Source organism: Lethenteron reissneri, chromosome 32 (genome assembly GCF_015708825.2).
Source record: "Lethenteron reissneri isolate LAM-NWPU_2019-01 chromosome 32, ASM1570882v1, whole genome shotgun sequence".
Lineage (NCBI taxonomy): Eukaryota > Metazoa > Chordata > Hyperoartia > Petromyzontiformes > Petromyzontidae > Lethenteron > Lethenteron reissneri.
The window spans coordinates 3,529,720-3,552,855 of NC_083810.1; the positions used below are offsets into that span (position 1 = coordinate 3,529,720).

The 23,136-nt window shown below is 43.2% G+C and overlaps 1 protein-coding gene across 10 annotated transcripts in view; it reads left to right on the top strand.

Moving 5' to 3' along the window:
• COMMD5 (COMM domain containing 5) overlaps positions 1 to 23,136 on the top strand; it is a 41,122-nt gene that overhangs the window by 7,987 nt on the left and 9,999 nt on the right. For 8 of the 10 annotated variants that reach the window (XM_061563760.1, XM_061563763.1, XM_061563764.1 and 5 more), the window contains exons 4-6: positions 6,807 to 6,835; positions 17,000 to 17,050; positions 19,422 to 19,517. In XM_061563760.1, the coding sequence (XP_061419744.1) occupies positions 6,807 to 6,835; positions 17,000 to 17,050; positions 19,422 to 19,517 (176 nt within the window). The remainder of the gene's footprint in view (positions 1 to 6,806; positions 6,836 to 16,999; positions 17,051 to 19,421; positions 19,518 to 23,136) is intronic. The other 2 variants (XM_061563768.1, XM_061563769.1) reach the window with 2 other exon arrangements.

Sequence of the window (23,136 nt, forward strand, 5' to 3'; positions counted from 1 at the left end):
GGAGGGTTACGACACATTTATAAATAAACGCGATCTAAACCCAAAAACGTTGACTATGATTAAATTATATACTGTATTGCTATAAACCACCCTATACCTTATACATTTTAATATAACACTATGTATTATTCTACTCACCCTAATGTGTATCACACTGCTATATGTTTACTATACAATTACGATACTATATATTACTTTGTACATTGTATTAAGCATATAAATGTTATACTATTTGTTATTATACGCTGTACCATTGACCGTCGTGTCAATGGGTGAGTCGTGGGGGGAAAACTTGCAGCGGAGCAAAGAATCCATTCCCTGCGGAGAATACAATGCCAGTGAGTGGAACGCGGTCTGAAAGTCACCGTAAACGTGAACACAATCAGTTAAGATCCGAAATGGTTTATTACGTCCTTCCAATGATTGCTAAGCCAGAATCCATCTTCTCGGTTAAAATTGTCTCTGTGTTTGTATATGTGGATCGCCTCATGAACGAATCTCTCATGATAGCCAGATGGCTTGCAGAGAGCCTCTGTCTTGGAGAAGTCAATGTCATGTGAGCCCACTGAGTTGTAACAGTGATCTGCCACGGGCTGAGGTGTTTGTCCTACCGTGTTTCAGGTCTGCTTTATGTTCACGGATGCGGTCCGAGACATGTCGTTTGGTTTCCCCAATGTAACTGCTACCACAGAGGCAACTTAGTTTGTAGACGCCAGGGTACTGTATGTCTGGAACCACATCTTTTACAGACGGTACCAGATCACGGATTTTATGTACTGTGTTGAATCGGACCTGGATCTTGTGTTTAATCAGGATTTTGGAGATCTTTTTTGTGACCCCAGCAATGTAGGGTAAGGTGATGGTCTTGAAAGGCTCCTCAACAGGATCCTTCTTGATGGTTGGAGTGATGGCTTTGCGGATTGTGTAGTCGGAGTAACCATTAGCCTTAAGAGCTTGGCGTACGTGTTTGAGTTCACTGGCAATGTGTTCCTGGTCGGAGATGCATTGGGCTCTATGATATAGAGTCTTGATGAGGGAATTCTTCTGGGATGGATGGTGGTGGGAATCCGGTTTTAGGTAAGCATCCGTATGGGTGGCTTTCCTGTAGACAGAGTGGCTCATTGAACCATCAGGTCTCCTTTTGATTAGGACATCCAAAAAGGGTAGCTTGCCATCTTTTTCGACTTCCATGGTGAATCTGATGGCTGGGTGTATGGAATTGATGTGGTCGAGAAATTGGTCTAGAGTAGGCCTGCCATGTGGCCAGATGACAAAAGTGTCGTCTACGTACCTCTTCCATAAGGTCGGGCGTAGAGTGGCAGTCTGGATGGCGTCAGTCTCAAATTTCTCCATGAAGATGTTGGCTACAACCGGAGATAGGGGGGAGCCCATTGGGGTGCCCTCAGTTTGCTTGTAGAAAGTTCCATTCCAGGTGAAGTATGTATTGGTTAAGCAGTGTCTCACCAGGGGGGGTACTCCAGCATTCAGTCCTTCATGAACCAAGTCTTCAATGATTGCGATGGTGTCAGGTACAGGAACCTTGGTGAATAAGGAAACCACATCAAAACTGACAAGCAGGTCATCTGGGGACAGGGCAATCCCCTTGATTGTCGATACCAGGTCAGTAGAGTTTAGTACCGCAGAGGTGGTTTTTCCAGTGAAAGGCCGTAGGATTTCAGACTAAAAACGAGCCAATTCATAGGTGGGGGAGTTGATAGTAGAGACAATGGGACGAAGAGGTGTATCTTCTTTATGTATATTTGGCAAGCCGTATAATCTTGGTGGCCTGGCTGCAGAAGGTTTCAACGAGAACTGTTTGGTCTGATCAATTAATGCGGTTGAATCAGAAATGATTTTGTTGGTTTTAGTGACGAGGCTGTTGGTGGGGTCTCTTTTTATTTTTGTATAGCTGCCATCGTTGAGTAGTTCTTGAATTTTGTTGTTGTATTCTATTTTGTCCATGATGACAGTGGCATTGCCTTTGTCGGCTGAGAGGATGACAATGTCATCCCTCTTTTTTAATTGAGCTAATTCAAAACGCTCATCTTTGCTGATGTTGCTAGCTGGCATCTTAGCGTTTTTGAGGGTTGCAGAGATTTCAGATCTTGCTACGTCTGCAGCGATGTGACTCAAGCCCTTGAGAGCCACATCTACTCGAGCAATTATATCATTAACTGGTATGTGTCTAGGTGTGACTGCAAAGTTTAGTCCTTTAGCTAAAACGGATTTCAGACCTTCAGAAATAGAACTGTTACTGCGATTAATTACGACTTTGTTAACATCTAGCTTTTCAATGTGTGGGTCCGGTTTCTTGTTTGAGAAGCGGTTGAATTTGGAAATCAAGTTGTCCTTACATTTAGTCGACATAGCGGCAGCTGAAGAGGCAGTCATTTTTTCTACACGATCCCAATCCGATGTGGACATTGTTGCACTCAAAGATAAGTGTGATTTGTAGAGTGTCTTGTCTAACTGATCTAGTTCGGTGCGCGTAAGTCTGATATTCTCTGAGATAAGAGCTAAGCTAGTTCTAGACAGAATTTGTTTCGCATTAGAAGAAGTTACAGCAGCAGATGTTAGTGTACACATAACTTTGAGATCCTTCAACAAGCTCCGTGATAAGAAGGCTCAGCTAATCGAGTCTCTCACCTTTCTGAAGAGATGCCGCGACTCTAAGGTAATACCAAACGCATTTACACTAACATCTGCTGCTGTAACTTCTTCTAATGCGAAACGAATTCTGTCTAGAACTAGCTTAGCTCTTATCTCAGAGAAAATCAGACTTACGCGCACCGAACTAGATCAGTTAGACAAGACACTCTACAAATCACACTTATCTTTGAGTGCAACAATGTCCACATCGGATTGGGATCATGTAGAAAAATGACTGCCTCTTCAGCTGCCGCTTTGTCGACTAAATGTAAGGACAACTTGATTTCCAAATTCAACCGCCTCTCAAACAAGAAACCGGACCCACACATTGAAAAGCTAGATGTTAACAAAGTCGTAATTAATCGCAGTAACAGGTCTATTTCTGAAGGTCTGAAATCCGTTTTAGCTAAAGGACTAAACTTTGCAGTCACACCTAGACACATACCAGTTAATGATATAATTGCTCGAGTAGATGTGGCTCTCAAGAGCTTGAGTCACATCGCTGCAGACGTAGCAAGATCTGAAATCTCTGCAACCCTCAAAAACGCTAAGATGCCAGCTAGCAACATCAGCAAAGATGAGCGTTTTGAATTAGCTCAATTAAAAAAGAGGGATGACATTGTCATCCTCTCAGCCGACAAAGGCAATGCCACTGTCATCATGGACAAAATAGAATACAACAACAAAATTCAAGAACTACTCAACGATGGCAGCTATACAAAAATAAAAAGAGACCCCACCAACAGCCTCGTCACTAAAACCAACAAAATCATTTCTGATTCAACCGCATTAATTGATCAGACCAAACAGTTCTCGTTGAAACCTTCTGCAGCCAGGCCACCAAGATTATACGGCTTGCCAAAGATACATAAAGAAGATACACCTCTTCGTCTCATTGTCTCTACTATCAACTCCCCCACCTATGAATTGGCTCGTTTTTTGTCTGAAATCCTACGGCCTTTCACTGGAAAAACCACCTCTGCGGTACTAAACTCTACTGACCTGGTATCGACAATCAAGGGGATTGCCCTGTCCCCAGATGACCTGCTTGTCAGTTTTGATGTGGTTTCCTTATTCACCAAGGTTCCTGTACCTGACACCATCGCAATCATTGAAGACTTGGTTCATCAAGGACTGAATGCTGGGGTACCCCCCCTGGTGAGACACTGCTTAACCAATACAGTCTTCACCTGGAATGGAACTTTCTACAAGCAAACTGAGGGCACCCCAATGGGCTCCCCCCTATCTCCGGTTGTAGCCAACATCTTCATGGAGAAATTTGAGACTGACGCCATCCAGACTGCCACTCTACGCCCGACCTTATGGAAGAGGTACGTAGACGACACTTTTGTCATCTGGCCACATGGCAGGCCTACTCTAGACCAATTTCTCGACCACATCAATTCCATACACCCAGCCATCAGATTCACCATGGAAGTCGAAAAAGATGGCAAGCTACCCTTTTTGGATGTCCTAATCAAAAGGAGACCTGATGGTTCAATGAGCCACTCTGTCTACAGGAAAGCCACCCATACGGATGCTTACCTAAAACCGGATTCCCACCACCATCCATCCCAGAAGAATTCCCTCATCAAGACTCTATATCATAGAGCCCAATGCATCTCCGACCAGGAACACATTGCCAGTGAACTCAAACACGTACGCCAAGCTCTTAAGGCTAATGGTTACTCCGACTACACAATCCGCAAAGCCATCACTCCAACCATCAAGAAGGATCCTGTTGAGGAGGCTTTCAAGACCATCACCTTACCCTACATTGCTGGGGTCACAAAAAAGATCTCCAAAATCCTGATTAAACACAAGATCCAGGTCCGATTCAACACAGTACATAAAATCCGTGATCTGGTACCGTCTGTAAAAGATGTGGTTCCAGACATACAGTACCCTGGCGTCTACAAACTAAGTTGCCTCTGTGGTAGCAGTTACATTGGGGAAACCAAACGACATGTCTCGGACCGCATCCGTGAACATAAAGCAGACCTGAAACACGGTAGGACAAACACCTCAGCCGTGGCAGATCACTGTTACAACTCAGTGGGCTCACATGACATTGACTTCTCCAAGACAGAGGCTCTCTGCAAGCCATCTGGCTATCATGAGAGATTCGTTCATGAGGCGATCCACATATACAAACACAGAGACAATTTTAACCGAGAAGATGGATTCTGGCTTAGCAATCATTGGAAGGACGTAATAAACCATTTCGGATCTTAACTGATTGTGTTCACGTTTACGGTGACTTTCAGACCGCGTTCCACTCACTGGCATTGTATTCTCCGCAGGGAATGGATTCTTTGCTCCGCTGCAAGTTTTCCCCCCACGACTCACCCATTGACACGACGGTCAATGGTACAGCGTATAATAACAAATAGTATAACATTTATATGCTTAATACAATGTACAAAGTAATATATAGTATCGTAATTGTATAGTAAAGATATAGCAGTGTGATACACATTAGGGTGAGTAGAATAATACATAGTGTTATATTAAAATGTATAAGGTATAGGGTGGTTTATAGCAATACAGTATATAATTTAATTTTGGGTTTATCTATGGCAGTATATAGTACGGTGTATGCGCGTGTGATGTAAGAGAATAAAGTTTAGATGGAAGCATATTATATAATTTTTACGACGTAGAATTGTAATGTGTTACTTGCTGTTAGTAACTCAGCTTATTGTAGAGTAGAGTAAGTATACTGATGGTGCTATGCAGTTTATACTTTAGTTTTTTATGTAGTTTATACTTTAGTTTTCTACGTTGTTGTTTAGTAACTGCAGCTACATACTATTAACATTCCTTTCCTTTGTTAATGCTACTCCCTGCACCCCCCCTTGGTGCTGTTGATTCTGCATAATGCATGGGCATAATATGACTATGAAAACCCCCCCACCCACCTCCTATGCATTTCCCATGAATATGCTAAATTCCTCTTCATATGCACATTATTTTTGTTAAGGCGCTCTTGCACCTCCAACCCAGCGTATATATAAGCTCCTAGCTTGGTAGTGTCTCATTCTTCACCTGAAGACGGCTGCTTGCGTTGTAGCCGAAACGTCGTGAGAATTATTTTATTTTATTATGTTTTATTTTTATTATTTTATTACTTCCCTTCTACGTGACTTTACCGAAAGAACCAAGAAGATGAATCCCTGCAGTCACGAAAGCTTTATATCGAAATTTAGACACAAGGTAGTTAGCATCTTCTCACTGTGGCGCCCAACAAACGAGAAACTGAACAAACAAGGACCTGTGGAAAAGAGCAATGCCCTCGTGGATACTGGTAGCACTTGAGTGACACTCTAGGTTATATGAACTCAGTTCAGATGGAGATGCATTGGTTTTTGCCTTGGGGGTACAAAGTCTTCCTTTACAAAAAGACAACCAAGAAATACAATTGAATTGTTTCCCTCCTCATATTAATTCCCTACTCAACTGAGCTTGGAGTCGTGCTTATCTCCATTTGGTATCCTGAGCTGTTGAAAACTTCACAATTCTACGGAAAGAAGCAGTTTCTCAAGAGAGCAACCCCTGACCGGGATTTGCAATTGCAGCCTTCAGATTTAAGAGTTGAGTGCTCTGCTGCAGTACTACCTTACTGGATTGTTCAGAATAATACTTTCAACTTTTGCAATGTAACTGGAGATGCAAAACCTACTTCAATTGAAAATAATGTCAACTTTGGCTTGTCAATTTAATTTCTTGTCCCGGTACACCCTCCACCAATCCGCTTGACAGTGCCACTTAATGAGATACGACCATACGGTGGCGCTGTTGTAACACTAGTGCGGGGGTGGGCAACCAAAATAATGCATTTTTTGTCGATTTCGTTAACAAAAGCCGCAATGCTTGTGGTGTTCCTGAATAATTAACATCAGGAAGCAGCCCCTAAAAGAGCCGCATGCGGCTCCGGAGCTGCAAGTTGTCGACCACTGCACTAGTAGTGCATCGAATGTATGGTATAGCATTCAGGTACCACTGGCTTACAGCAGTGGCTCCCAGTGCTTGGTGTAAATGCAACATTCTCTAGGGAGAAGCCGCGTAATCTGCTCTGGCTCTCGCTCTCATGCGTCACAATTCATTTTGCCTGTCTCATTACCCATGATTTATTCACCTATTTTTTTTTTTTACAGATGTTCAAAGATGACCTGCAGCACCTCCGGTAATTACTTCTTATGCTTGTGATGTCAGTTCATTACTTCACGTTGTTATGCATCATCTCCTCGAAGCCTACCTTACAAGCGCATTGTGAGGGCGGGGGGGGGGGAGCCCTGGAGGAAACTAATATTTGACATTCTTATTTATCAATAAATGTCATCAGGGTTAAGTAATATGAATTTGTGCCAGGTCTTGGTTTAAAGAGGGCACACCAACTTAACGCTACTAACGAGTTGTTTAATATTCCGAAGGAAGATAGAATGTAAAATTTAACAATAACAATTTTTATATCAGTTGCCTTTAAATTTGCTATCGTATGTCACATTCTTAGCACTTTTTTTGCTTTGGTGTACTTGAAGTTTGAATGAAGAATGCTTAAAAGTTCTTGTGACGAGGTGAAATTCAAGAGTCACACCCCTAACGTCCCTCTGTGGTAGTTCTAGCTGGTGGGACAGTGGTTTATGAGTATAAGTGTGGAGAAACCTGATTATGCAGATTTACCTGCTATAAAAGGGGCAACAAAGAAGGGGTTTGGGGGCTTGGTGGTTGCAGCAGCCAGGAGCCGGACGCCTCTACCTACTGCTGGAGTGTGGAAACACCACACAAAAGGGAGGCAGCAGGGTTCGACATACTGTGAGTGCAGAGACACCACCCCAAGGGTGCCACCTGCTCTAAATACTGTTGATGCGGATACACCACCCCAAAGGAGCTTACCTGCTCTTATCTACTGCTGCAGTGTGAACAAACCACCCAAAGGGAGCCACCAGTGCTCTACCTAATGCTAGACTGTGGAGACACCACACCAAACAAGGCACTAAAGCTCTGCATATTGCTACAGGCTAACTATTAAGAACTGGCACACGCAAGACCATGAGTCCCTGTAAACGAGCTTGGCGGTAGGTGTATAAGGGTGATAGAGTCGTTTGGTTGCATTGTGTGCACAAACGGGTTTTCTTTTTCTTTATTAAATCACATACAGAGCACACAACTCGAACAATACTTGTGGCGTTCTGCCTGATCTATAAAAGTGTGACGAAACAACCAACCCGCCTGGTGTGTTACGTCTCTCCCCAAGGAATCACACTCCTTCCAACTATTCCGAATTGTTACATTTGTAGTGCCGATGGGGCGGGAGACAGGATGCTTGAGGAAGTACCTTCTTTATTAACACTTAGGTTCACAGGTTCACCCTCGTTCCTTCCAAGTCATATAGCCTAGCCTAGACACAACCTTGACACGCGTTACACTGACGATGGCGTCAACCGAGACAGTCAACAACGATCCGGCCGCGCAATTATTGAGTGAAGGCGGCGAAGAAGACAGTGACGACGAGATGAGTCCACTTCCCAGAACCGGCAGCCCGGAGCTCTCGCTCTCCGCTGCTTTTATCCTACTCGGCATGGCCTGGCTCCGCCCTGGCCGCGCCTCCCTTCTCGAACCCACTAGCGGGTTCCAGGGGCTGCCAGATGAGGTTTTCCGTGACCCTTGCCCCAGTTCCTCCGCCCTGCCAGCACCCCCGTGTATATGCTCAACGGCGTGTGCGCTAACTGTCCACCGCAGTTGCCTCTGCTGTCCAGCAGTCGCCGCTGCTATCCAGCAGTCAGCGCTACGTCACTCCAGATTTAAGGGGGGGAGGTCCAGGATTTGTCCAGCCGTTTGTAATTATTCAGAGGCATAGCTTCAGAGAAGTGTGATTCCTTGAGTTGGGAAAAACCACAGGATGGATTGCGAGAAAAATTATAGAACTTGAAGAGTTCGTGTTCGTGAACATAAGGCAGATCTGAAACAGGGAAGGACCAATACCTCGGCCGTGGCTGATCATTGTTTTCATGCGATGGGCTCACACACAGCCACCTCTCTCACAGAGCTCAAGGTTTTTGCTTTGTGATCTTCCATTAACATGCTAATCTCTCACATTAACATAGCCACTTTAGGGCACCCGCCGTGAAAGCCTCTCAACGATCTTACATTATCATGCAAATTTTTACTGGGCAGCCCTTTGATTGGTGGGAAAACCCACCACCACCGCGGTCACTGCCCACCACTTACATTAACATTGGCTGCTGACATTTGGGCTATGCCCATTTCAAACCTTTCTAAACAGTTTACCTTTAGAAGCTAACCCCCTATTCCTGATGACGACCGCCTGTGTTGTGATCGAAACGTTATAGTTTTTTGTTGTTTTTTTGTTATTTTCGTCAAACCTATCTACGTGACTTTACCGAAAGACCTAAATAATTTGAAGAGTTGCGTAAATAGGTGGAATTACTGGGATATCAAGGGCCAGAACTCCAGAAGTTTTTTTTTTTAATGGGAGGAAAGAGTATTACAGAGAGAAGTGAGAACGAGAGAGAAGAAGAGAGGAGAGAACAGCAAGAGTGGAATTGTAAGTCCTGAAAATAAAGTCTGAGGCTATGACAACTGACTAGGACACAGAGAGGACAAGGGTTTGAGACAACATCTGTGATACAAGCTAAGGCTAGTATTCTTAAACTACCACATTTTGAGGAATGCAAGATTGTTTGGATTCATTTTTTGTAATGATTCGAGATATATGCTGTTTGCCATAAATGGCGATTTGCCAGAATATCCTGGCGAATTTCTCGATTATGCTGGATGTAATTACCAGCGAAATATCGTACTCAAATTGTAAATGTTGTGGATTTTCTCTCCAACACACTGGTGGGCTGAAGTAGTAACTATTTGGCGTTTTGTTTACATGACAATTCCCTTACTAATTGGCTGTGTCGGGTGGTGGAGGGTTACAACACATTCATACTTAAGTGATCTAACCAAAATATCAATACGTTTTTGACTTACGGAATCGGTTGGAGGAGACATTTCAGCTCGCGCAGCAAAACCTTCAACACGCAGCAGCTAAACAGAAGCGACTACGACCCACGGACTAAGGACAGGAGGGTGGAAGTCGGGGACAGAGTGTTGTTGCTATTGTCTACTGATCACACCAAATGACTAATGGGATGGAAGGGTTCATTTGTAATAAAGAAAATTGGAGAGGCTGACTACGTCGTGAATGTAAATGGGACAGAACGCGTGTATCATGCAAATTTACTTAAGAAATGTGTCGAACGGGAAACTTGAGGGTGAAAACCAAACTGAGCAGCTACCAGTAGTCAAGTGTGGAGTAGTCCACGTGGAAATTGTGAAAATGCCGATATATTGCTGGATGCTGAGGTAAAGACCGGAGAGCTTGAAATGACTCGCATGCCATCTCCAGGACCTCGGGAGGCCTGGGAGGATGTCATTGCGAATTATGATTTATCCACTAACCAAAAATCACAATTGATCTCCATATTAGAAACATACAGCTGTTCTAACGGACCAGCCCGGTAAGATTAATTTGGCCGAATTAAAAATTTCACTTATTGATCCAAAACCAATTCCTCAACGTCCATATCCAGTGCCCTTGGAAATTAAAAACCAAATTGATAAGGAAATAGAGAATATGATTGACATGTCTTCTTGATTTTTTCGGTAAAGTCACGTAGAAGGGAAGTAATAAAATAATAAAAATAAAACATAACAAAATAAAATAATTCTCACGACGTTTCGGCTACAACGCAAGCAGCCGTCTTCAGGTGAAGAATGAGACACTGCCAAGCTAGGAGCTTATATATAAGCTGGGTTGGAGGTGGAAGAAGAGCGCCTTAACAAAAATAATGTGCATATCAAGAGGAATTTAGCATATTCATGGGAAATGCGTAGGAGGTGGGCGGGGGGGTTTCAAAGTCATATTATGCCCATGCATTATGCAGGATCAGCAGCACCAAGGGAGGGTGCAGGGAGTAGCATTAACAAAGGAAAGGAATGTTAATAGTATGTAGCTGCAGTTACTAAACAACCACGTAGAAAACTAAAGTATAAACTACATAAAAAACTAAAGTATAAACTGCATAGCATCATCAGTATACTTACTATACTCTACAATAAGCTGAGTTACTAACAGCAAGTAATACATTACAATTCTACGTCGTAAAAATTATTTAATATGCTTCCATCTAAACTTTATTCTCTTACATCACACGAGAATACACCGTACTATATACTGCCATAGATAAACCAAACATTAAATTATATACTGTATTGCTATAAACCACCCTATACCTTTTAATATAACACTATGTATTATTCTACCCACCCTAATGTGTATCACACTGCTATATGTTTACTATACAATTACGATACTATATATTACTTTGTACAGTGTATTAAGCATATAAATGGTATACTATTTGTTATTATACACTGTACCATTGACCGTCGTGTCTATGGGTGAGTCGTGGGGGGAAAACTTGCAGCGGAGCAAAGAATCCATTCCCTGCGGAGAATACAATGCCAGTGAGTGGAACGCGGTCTGAAAGTCACCGTAAACGTGAACACAATCAGTTAAGATCCGAAATGGTTTATTACGTCCTTCCAATGATTGCTAAGCCAGAATCCATCTTCTCGGTTGAAATTGTCTGTGTTTGTATATGTGGATCGCCTCATGAACGAATCTCTCATGATAGCCAGATGGCTTGCAGAGAACCTCTGTCTTGGAGAAGTCAATGTCATGTGAGCCCACTGAGTTGTAACAGTGATCTGCCACGGCTGAGGTGTTTGTCCTACCGTGTTTCAAGTCTGCTTTATGTTCACGGATGCGGTCCGAGACATGTCGTTTGGTTTCCCCAATGTAACTGCTACCACAGAGGCAACTTAGTTTGTAGACGCCAGGGTACTGTATGTCTGGAACCACATCTTTTACAGACGGGACCAGATCACGGATTTTATGTACTGTGTTGAATCGGACCTGGATCTTGTGTTTAATCAGGATTTTGGAGATCTTTTTTGTGACCCCAGCAATGTAGGGTAAGGTGATGGTCTTGAAAGGCTCCTCAACAGGATCCTTCTTGATGGTTGGAGTAATGGCTTGGCGGATTGTGTAGTCAGAGTAACCATTAGCCTTAAGAGCTTGGCGTACGTGTTTGAGTTCACTGGCAATGTGTTCCTGGTTGGAGATGCATTGGGCTCTATGGTATAGAGTCTTGATGAGGGAATTCTTCTGGGATGGATGGTGGTGGGAATCCGGTTTTAGGTAAGCATTCGTATGGGTGGCTTTCCTGTAGACAGAGTGGCTCATTGAACCATCAGGTCTCCTTTTAATTAGGACATCCAAAAAGGGTAGCTTGCCATCTTTTTCGACTTCCATGGTGAATCTGATGGCTGGGTGTATGGAATTGATGTGGTCGAGAAATTGGTCTAGAGCAGGCCGGCCATGTGGCCAGATAACAAAAGTGTCGTCTACGTACCTCTTCCATAAGGAGGGGTGTAGAGTGGCAGTCTGGATGGCGTCAGTCTCAAATTTCTCCATGTAGATGTTGGCTACAACCGGAGATAGGGGGGAGCCCATTGGGGTGCCCTCAGTTTGCTTGTAGAAAGTTCCATTCCAGGTGAAGTATGTATTGGTTAAGCAGTGTCTCACCAGGGGGGGTACCCCAGCATTCAGTCCTTGATGAACCAAGTCTTCAATGATTGCGATGGTGTCAGGTACAGGACCCTTAGTGAATAAGGAAACCACATCAAAACTGACAAGCAGGTCGTCTGGGGACAGGGCAATCCCCTTGATTGTCGATACCAGGTCAGTAGAGTTTAGTACCGCAGAGGTGGTTTTTCTAGTGAAAGGCCGTAGGATTTCAGACAAAAAACGAGCCAATTTATAGGTGGGGGAGTTGATAGTAGAGACAATGGGACGAAGAGGTGTATCTTCTTTATGTATCTTTGGCAAGCCGTATAATCTTGGTGGCCTTGCTGCAGAAGGTTTCAACGAGAACTGTATGGTCTGATCAATTAATGCGGTTGAATCAGAAATGATTTGCTTGGTTTTTGAGACGAGGCTGTTGGTGGGGTCACTTTTTATTTTTGTATTGCTGCCATCGTTGAGTAGTTCTTGGATTTTGTTGTTTTATTCTGTTTTGTCCATGATGACAGTGGCATTGCCTTTGTCGACTGAGAGGATGACAATGTCATCCCTCTTTTTTTTAATTGAGCTAATTCAAAACGCTCATCTTTGCTGATGTTGCTAGCTGGCATCTTAGCGTTTTTGAGGGTTGCAGAGATTTCAGATCTTGCTACGTCTGCAGCGATGTGACTCAGGCCCTTGAGAGCTACATCTACTCGAGCAATTATATCATTAACTGGTATGTGTCTAGGTGTGACTGCAAAGTTTAGTCCATTAGCTAAAACGGATTTCAGACCTTCAGAAATAGAACTGTTACTGCGATTAAGGACCAGGCTATGCGTTAATTGTGTGTTGACCGACTCTCTGTGTTGTATTACATAACATTTCGATATTTTGCTAGGTTATTTAATTTAGTGTGTTCTTTCTCCCTCTTCCCTAATGTTCAAGCTTGCGTAATTGACCACGCGTCGCCGCACTCATTGACATGTTCATATTTTCTCTAACCTCTCCCTCTCTCCGCCCCCGCCCCCCCCCCCCCCCCTCTGTCTATTTAAGGCCTCGCTACAGAGACGATCTCCCTCTCTGTGCCTGTGTTACTCTCTCTATGTATCTTGGTGATATCTGTCTGCTTATATGTCTATCTATAGTTTTCTGGTTAGATTTTTGTTGCTATTTCATTTATACCTGATGATGATTGCTTGTGTTGCAATCGAAACGTCGTATGCTAATATTTAATTTATTATTTTATCTTTATACGTGACTTTACCGAAAGAACCAAAGAGTAACCAGTTAAGCTCTCTCTAGAACCTTAGGCTGCTAGACCACCCAGGTGTTATGGCCTTCCAAAAATCCATGAAGAAGGTACCCCGCTCCATCCTATTGTCTCCACCATTAACTCACCCACCTACAAACTGGACCGATTTCTGTCTGAAACCCTGCTTCCTTTCACGGGCAAGACCACCTCAGCTGTATTTAACTCGGCTCACTTGGTTTTTCTAATCAAGGACATCTCAATGTCTCCAGATGATTTGCTTGTCAGTTTTGATGTAGTCTCCCTGTTCACCAAGGTATCTGTACCTGACACCATTGCAATAATTGAAGACTTGGTCCAACAGGGACTGAATCCTGATGTACCAACTTTGGTGAGGCACTGCATTACCAACACTTACTTCACCTGGAATGGTACATTCTATAAACAAAATGAGGGTACCCCGATAGGTTCTGCCTTATCGCCAGTGGTAGTGAATGTTTTCATGGAGAAATTTAAGACAAAAGCCATCCAGACATCCACCCTATGTCCCTCCTTGTGGAAGAGATATGTAGATGACACGTTCGATATCTGGCCACATGGCCTGTCAGCACTGAACCAATTTTTCAACCACAAATTCCGTACACCCAGCCATCAAATTCACCATGGAGGTGGAAAAGGATAGCAAGCTACCATTCTTGGATGTTTTAATTGAAAAGAGACTAAATGGCTCAATGAGCCACTGTCTACAGGAAAGCCACTCATATGGATGCCTATTTATAACCTGACTCCCACCACCATCCATCCCAGAAAAACTCCCTCACCAAAACTCGTAGAGCTCGATGTATTTCCGACCATCATCATATAGCCAGTGAATTGAAACATGTACACCAAGCTTTCAAGATGAATGGATATTTAGACTACACAATCCATAAAACTATTACCCCAACCCTTGGGAAATAACTATCTGAGGACCCAATCAAAACCATCACCTTGCCATACATAGCAGGGGTTACCAAAAAGATTTCCAAAATCATGAGCAACCACAATATCCAGGTCCGATTTAACAGAGTACATAAAATTCGTGATCTGATCCCATCTGTGAAGGATGTGATCCCTGACATGCAATACCCCGGCATCTACAAACTAAGCTGTGTCTGCGGCAATAGCTAAATTGGGGAAACTAAGCGACATGTCTCAGACCGTGTTGGTGGAACATAAGGCAGATCTGAAACATGGTAGGACCAATACCTCGGCCGTCGCTGATCATTGTTTTCATGTGGTGGGCTCACACGAAATGTATTTCTCTATGACGAAGGTACTTTGCAACCCCACTGGCTATAAACAAAGATTTGTTCATGAAGCCATCCATATATACAGACACAGACACAATTTCAACCGAGAAGATGGGTACAAACTGAGCAATCATTGGAAAGACGTTATCAACCAGTTTAAGGCATAAGTGGCTGTGATGTTCCCATCCTACCACCTTCGAATGTTAGTTGGTATTTTCGGCTTTCCGATTTTACATTAACAGGTTAAATTTCTCACACACGCTCACCTTCCCGCACCGACCTAGAGCTTATGGCTCTGTGATCTTCCATTAACATGCTAATCTCGCACATTAACATAGCCACCTCAGCGTGCTGGCCGTGGAGGCCGCTCACCGATCTTACATTAACATGCTAATTTTTACCTGGCAGCCCTTCAATTGGTGGAAAACCCACCACCGTCGCGGTCACCGCCCACCACTTACATTAACATTAGCTGCCCCGCCCATGCTGCTGACATTTGGGCTATGCCTATTTTAAACCTTTATACACAGTTTGCCTTTAGAAGCTAACCCCCTTTTCCTGATGACGACCGCTTGTGTTGCGATCGAAACGCCGTAGATTTTTTGTTATTTTCTTTGAACCTATCTACGTGACTTTACCGAAAGACCCAAAGAGTATCATCGATAAAAGTGTCAAAACGACCCGCCTGGTGTGTTACGTCTCTCCCCAAGGAATCACACTCCTCATAAACCTACTATTCCAAATCGTTACAGTTCTTCAACTGTGTTTCACTCATTCATCCTGTCATGTCTTCTAATTATTGAAAATGACAATCTGTTGTGAAATTGAATATGCCAACAGAAAATGTGCTGTCATTACTGGAAGGCCATTAATTACTCCTGAGTACTTTTTACAAGGCAAAAAACATCATGAATTGTTTTTGTGCACTTGCGTTATTTCCTGAATATGCTGTCGTTAAATAAAATTTGAAAGAACGTAAAATTGCCACAGATAATTTTGATATAACAATATTTTGCTCAGAGGACAATACGATTATCAAGGACCTTGTATTGTACGATCTATGTTGTATTACCATATTTCTTTATTACAGCATGCTATTACGCTGCTGATTCATAATACACAAATAAGCCACTTCATGAAGCACAGGACTGTAGTTCGACCGCCTCACTTCCATGTAGATGTCCATGAAATTTGGGATGTCAGTGCGATTGCCTCATTATCTGCTTATCTTTGTTGCCGATGTCTTGTTAATGAGTGTGTGTATAATGAGTGTGTATGCAGTCGTGCAGGAAGGGCAGAGAGTGTTTAGCCCAGTAAGTGGGGGGGGGGTCGCAGCACAGTTGGCAGCATAGTTGGCCAGGAGGTGCGAATTCCAGACTGCATAGACAGAAGTCAAGCAGCAGCTGACAGAGGTTTTCGAGAGAAAAACAGCTTTGTTACTGTTGCGAAGAGCACATAATGGACAGTAGATGATAGGGAGGAGATATGAAGGGGCCAGTTCCTTGAAAACTTTGAAGATTTTTAAGAACATTTTATTTTACTCAGGAGTGCATCAGGACCCAGTGGCGGAGGATTGGGGGGTGGTGTGGTCTAATTTGCCAGTGTGGGTGTGAAGTCTTGTGTTGGTGCATTGGGCCGTTTGGAGAGGAGGGATTTAGTCATGTTTAGCTGGGGAAAGATTGAACCAAATTAAGATGAGACTAAGCAGTATGAGATGACTGTGGTGACTCACTATTCGAGGTTGGGTGGCATTTTCACTATTCGAGGTTGGATGGCATTTTGCTTGATTTGGACTTGATATTTTGTATTTTTCTCATTGTTCAAATACTTTGAGTGATTGTAAATATTGCATATTTGCTAATGAATTTCCATTACCAAATTGTAAATTGGATTTGTTGCATGGCCATTTGGATTTTAGGCTGATACTGATATTAATTGCACATGAGAATCCATGTTACGTATGGGTTGTTATTCCTTGGACACAAGAATCGGCCGAAAAGCCTTTTGGCCCATTCAAAATTGTGGATTTCCCGAGTTAAAAACTCAACTATTAAATTAGAAAACAAGATATTTTATAATTATTGCCACATTCATTTGAAATGTTTTGTTTCAGGTTGCATGTAGATTAACACAATCTTCTGTTTCTGTGTTGTTTAATGATTTCAGGATACCTGAAAAACACGTGGCCGAGTTTGTGAATGTCCTTTATGGGAAAAAGTGAGTGCAATTAGAGACTTAAAAAGACACCTCGTTTACGTGGCTCGAAAACATACTTTTTTAGGAGATGCACAACAAGGCCTACCCATAACCAGTCTGATTTCTGTGCTATGTTTTGCAAAAGCCATTAAATGTAAATCAGGGCAGTTATGTCACTTGGACCATGTGTCCAATGGTGCGTGTTACGTAACGTGGCTCACATCACACGGCACTGCCCACATTGTTGGATGCCACATAACACAGTGCAGATTGTATACTCTGCATGCTCTGTACAAATGGTGATGTGTAAGTATTACGATTGTAGGTTATGCCTACAATCGTAATTTTCAACACTTAACTATTTGCCAAGGTCCTGCAAAAATATTGTAGTACTCAATTATGTTGTGGTTGTGGACCAGAAACTTCAAGCTTTGTTCAAACGTTGTGGTTTTCATTACTACTTGAAAGAAATCTTATTTTTTACGCATCTTTTTTATAGCATATTTTTAAAAAAAATTACGTGTCAAAATTACCTTTTCCAAACAGTATGGTAACATAAATAAAATATTTTTTTTGGGTTAGGTCGCGTAAATATATATGTCGTTAAAACCTGCCACCACCCGACACAGCCAACTAGTAAGGGTTGTCACGTAAACAGAACATGCCAATTCGTCACTAGTACAGCACACCGGTGTTGGAGAGCCAAGCCATTTACATTGTAAATGTACTAGTTGGCTGTATGGATGATATTGGTCGCGAACACCTACGTGTTAAAGCAGTATGGGAACAGTAATTATATGCTGGGTCTTGCGTGAGATGACAACTGCAATAATATATTGTTACCGTACCACCTAAATTAAATCACTGGCCAGACTTACCAACACCTCATTGAATGCTAATGCCGTTACTGATATGCTTTTATATTCTTGGATCTTTCGGTCAAGTCACGTAGAAGGGCAGCTGCTTGTGTTGTGGTCAAAACGTCGTGAGAATTTTATTGTTTTATTTATATTATTTTATTATTTCCCTTCTACGTGACTTTACCGAAAGATCCAAGAATATGAATCCCTGCTGTCCCGAAAGCTTTAAATTGAAATTTGATATTCTTTTGCAGTGACTCGGACAATTGTAACTATAGAGGTTTATTTATTTATTATTTAGGCACTTCACGCAGATAACTTGAAGTTGGACAGGGATAACGCACAGATCACTTGGGCCAGGGATAACGCACAGGTAACGTTGGTCAGGGATGGCACGCAAGTAGCAACGACACGAAGATAGCGACGGCCCGAAGAGAGTGATGGCATGAAGACAGTCGACCCTGATCCTCTCGCCTCCTTTTATTCCCGGCGTGGCCCTCACTCCGCCCCCGGCCATGTGCCCTTTCTCGAACTTTCTAGCCCATTCCCAAAATTCCCAGATGATTCCCTTCCGTGATTACCCCTCATGACCACTGGGCCACGTACTGTTCTTGCACACGCACTGTCTCCACACACGCACGCACTGTCTCTACACCCGCACTGTCTCTACACCCGCACTGTCTCTACACTTTTACCAGTTTGTAAGCAGATCACTTGTAAAAGGGGACACCAAATGTGACATGTTTAGCTTGGCACTTTATGGTATCGCATCTTGATTCGGATGAACCGTTAAGTTTATCTAACGTCGCCGTTTTGGTATCTTTTTCACGTCTTACGTTACGCAATATGGTTTATGTTACGCAGAGTCGTCAACAAAGCAAGTGGCCATATTTTAGTGTTAACATATGGGTGTTTAAGGCAACAGGAGTGCGTTACAGTGTGGGTATGAGAGCTTTGCTTTTAACGAAGCAGCTATAAAGCATCTTATGTTTCTGTACGTATAAGTATAGTGCTGTTGAGTTCATTGAAGAATAGGGTAATCAACTTTTAATTTTAGAATAGAAAAATTACGTTAAAGTGGTGCAGACGTAATTTGCCCTCAGGAGTTTGCGATACGTGGGGTAGATATGCAGATGTAAAGGCATTGTAGTGGCACGCATGTCAGGACCGTTCATCACCAACATTGCAAAAAATATTAATGATCTGCACAAACATCTTCACGTGACCTTGCCCATTTTTACGTAGCCTAAGCTAAATGTGAATTGAAGACCCTCGAGATTTTACGAAAGGCGCCATACAAGCTGCAACATTATTTAATTATTAATCATATTGGCTGCTTAAAACTATTTGTTGAGTCAATTTCAAAACCTTTAAACTATAAACCAAGCAGCTTCGACGTCAATCTTAAAAGCTTCGACGTCGTTTATCATTTGCTGCATGTGAAATGCTATGCGGAGTGCGTAGCAACATGCTAGCTATCATGGAAATGATGGAATAGGAATGTACCAACTGTGCCACCTGTGTTGATCCAGGCGAGAGGCCCTGGATGCCGCATCGCTGCAGCCGCAGAGGAGTTTGCCGCAGCTGGAGAGCTGCCGATGGCGAGTGGATGTGGCAATCTCTACCAGGTGCTTACACCTCCCATAGCTTTACTTTTATTGTTGTGAGCCACCTGTAATGTCAAGATCCGACTGTGTCCATCCGGTGCTCGCTGAACTGCATTGGCTTCCCGCTGCTGAACAAATAAATGATAAGGTTCTGCTCATTACAAAGTGCTTTCCACAAATGAACTACATGCCTTGCTGATCTCGTCAAGGAGCATAAACCATCACACAAACTCCGGTCTACCTCAGTGGCTTTTGTATATCCATCGAACAAAGAGTCACTGCATCGTGCACTTTCAGATACGCTTCTGAGGCCATCTGGAACGCTCTTAACGATATGAGGAAACCACTGGAGCTGTGAACTTTTAAATATAAGTTGAAAACTAATTTCATTTCGTGTTTAGTTTGTTGTCCTTCCACTGGACCTCCGATTAGCATGGTTGGCTACGTACAGTATAAAAGAAGTTCAACATACATACATTCCACTGCTCCGCCAAGTTCTCTCACCAGTGTCTTCCATTCCTTCTTTTGCTTAGCTGCTTCTGTCCAGTTTTGGCCTCTGAACTGTTGGTTTCATCTTGATATCTCTTCACCTCCGAGGTTCCCAGTAACGCCACAGTTGTAGGGTGTTGGACGGATGTTTAGACTTGCTTGGGGTAGAGGAGGAACACGTGTTTTCTCGTGCTGTTACTTACAGGGGGAGCCACATGTGGTTTATTTATGTGCTGCAGGATAACTAATGATGAATCACTTACAACTAAGCACAGTCACTCTAGCCAATGTGCTAACATGTTCACCACCCTAATCATTTTGTTAATTCACTGAAAGCAGGCACAGTGCTTTACCCACGATGAGTGATATCATGAGCCATGGAAATCCATGTTTTATTTACTGCAGTGTGTAGTTGTGAGTGGATCTGAAGCATTAATTAAAGATTGCATTTGGGTTATACGTTCATTCTCTAATTGGCCAGTTAAGTTACGTGTGTTCAACTCACTTATTTGCCAGTATAAATGGTGGCATTTAGAGGTACATTTGCATATACTATTTAAATTTACATTATATATTATATATAAGATTGCGATTAAGTAATGTAAATTCTAATTATGGTCGAAGGCATATACCGTATTTTCCCGCATATAACCCACGCAGTATACCACTTTTTACAAACAACAAGATTCTTTGGGGTATATGGAGGTGCGGGCTATTCCAAAAATATTTTACACGCGTGACATGTCATAACTCTCGATTTAAAGCTTTCGTGACTGCAGGGATTCATCTTCTTGGTTCTTTCGGTAAAGTCACGTAGAAGGGAAGTAATAAAATAATAAAAATAAAACATTATAAAATAATTCTCACGACGTTTCGGCCACAACACAAGCAGCTGTCCTCAGGTGAAGACCAGGTCGTCGAGGCGACAGCGTCTAAATGAACACCACGACGCTTGGAGCATCTATTTAAGCTGGTTTGGAAGGGGGGGGAAAATGCGCCTTGACAAAATAATCTGCATATCAAGAGGAATTTAGCATATTTATGGGAAATGCAGGAATGCGACTAGTGCTACTTGTGAAATGCGTAGGAGGTGTTTGGGAACGTCCCAAACAACAGACAGGCGCAGTCGTTCAGCCTTAGTCACTGGCCTGTTTTTTGGTGGCGGAAACTACGACGGCCTGTTTTGAGTTCTTATTAGTGACACCACGCTCCAGGTGGCTGCAGCAGCCGGAGCAGCCCACGCACGTCAACATAGCGTGGCCTTCATTTAGCAGCATTTACTACAAGGCTCACTTATACGTGTACGTCGCTCGTACCTTATATTTGAATACTCACCTGTATTAAGTTTCTGGTTTCACAAAATTTGGCACTACGTGGCCATGAGGAAAATTTTAATGCGGATGAGGATAAAAATGTTGGAAACTTTCTCGCGCTGATCAAACTCGTTGCTCAGTATGACCCATTGTTAGCAAAACACGTACAGCACGCAGGAGAAAATCCGGGATCAGTTTCTTATTTGTCACCGGAAATCCAGAATGAATTTATCCACATACTTGCGTCGACTGTAAAGAACCAATTGTTGAGTGATATCAGGAAAAACAAGTACTACGGTATCTTACTTGACTCAACTCCTGATCTAGGACATCGGGAACAGCTTTCTCAGGTCATAAGATTTGTGGATGTGGATTTTCAAACTAAAAAAGTAACTATCAAAGAATCATGTTTAGGTTATATCGAGATACATGCAAAAGATGCAGCAAGCCAAGAAAGAGTCATCGTCGAGAGACTGAAATCTGACAACATACCTCTAGCCGACTGTCGGGCACAGTGCTATGACAATGCTGCTGTGATGACTGGGCATATATCTGGCCTTCAACAACGAATATGTGACAACAATCACAGAGCATTGTTTGTCAACTGTGACAACCACAGCTTAAACTTAGCAGGAGTACACTCAGCTAAACAGGATCCACTTATCGTCACATTTTTTGGAACAGTTGAAAGTATATTTGTTTTTCTCTCGTTCAACAATTCGTTGGGAAGAGTTAAAAAAAAGCTGTGCCCATCACAGTAAAGCGGGAGTCTGAAACACGCTGGAGTTAGGGGTCGGCACGGTTTGGCTCAAACCACCAAACCGCGGTTTGAACCGAACCAAATCGGTTTGGTTTGGCTCTGTTTAAACTGGTTCGGTTTGGTTTGGGGCTACGAAAACCGACTCGGTTTGGCTCGGACAGGGTGGAACCGGCTCAAACTAGTTTGGTTGGTTGTAAAGGCCGAGTACAGCAATATCAAGGACATGATGACGGACATTCTCAACCAGCGCTACCCAGCATTGACGACGGACGCGGCGCCGAAGGCGTCGCCGCGTGGCGGCATTAACATCCTCTTTGACATGGTCTACGCGCCCAACGCTCACGACGGCGCCGCCTCCGAGGTCGACCGCTTCCTGCTTGAGCCGACTCAGGACCTGAGCATGGACGTCGTCGAGTGGTGGAAGCTGTACGGCGGCAAGTACCCGCGCCTACGACGCGTGGCCCTCGACTATTTGCCTATCCCGGCATCGTCTGTGCCCTCCGAGAGAGCAAACTCGGCCGCCAAGCGCTCCTTTCTCGACCGACCAAACCTGCACAAGTGCACGTTCAAGGCCGAGATGTGTGTGCGCTCGTGAGCGCGGATGTTGCCTAGTGTTGGGGTTTCACTGCCATTGAACTACCACACTGCGTTCAAGGACATTGGGCGTGCCAAGCTTGAGGAGATGGCTGTGGACGACATCGTCGTCCAGTACTTGCTAGTGAATCTCAATATGAAGAAAGCCTGCGTAGAAATTAGCGATTAATACACTTGATATTTGTATTGAATGCGAATATTGTTTGCCGCGCATCTTTTCGGTTCAAGCCAACTCAAGAGGTTTGGTTTAGCTTAGTTTGGTTTGGTTTTGGTTTGGTTTGGTTCAGTCGTCGCTGGTTTGGTTTCGTTTGGTTTGCTCAATTTGAAACCAGTTTGAGTCGGTTCAAACCGTGCCGACCCCTAGCTGGAGTGCACGATCAGAAGCTGTTAAAGCTATCTATGAAGGACTGGATGAACTAGTAGGGTTGCTAGACAAATTATCGGAGGACGTAACTATGATGCCTGAAACCAGAAGTGATGCAGA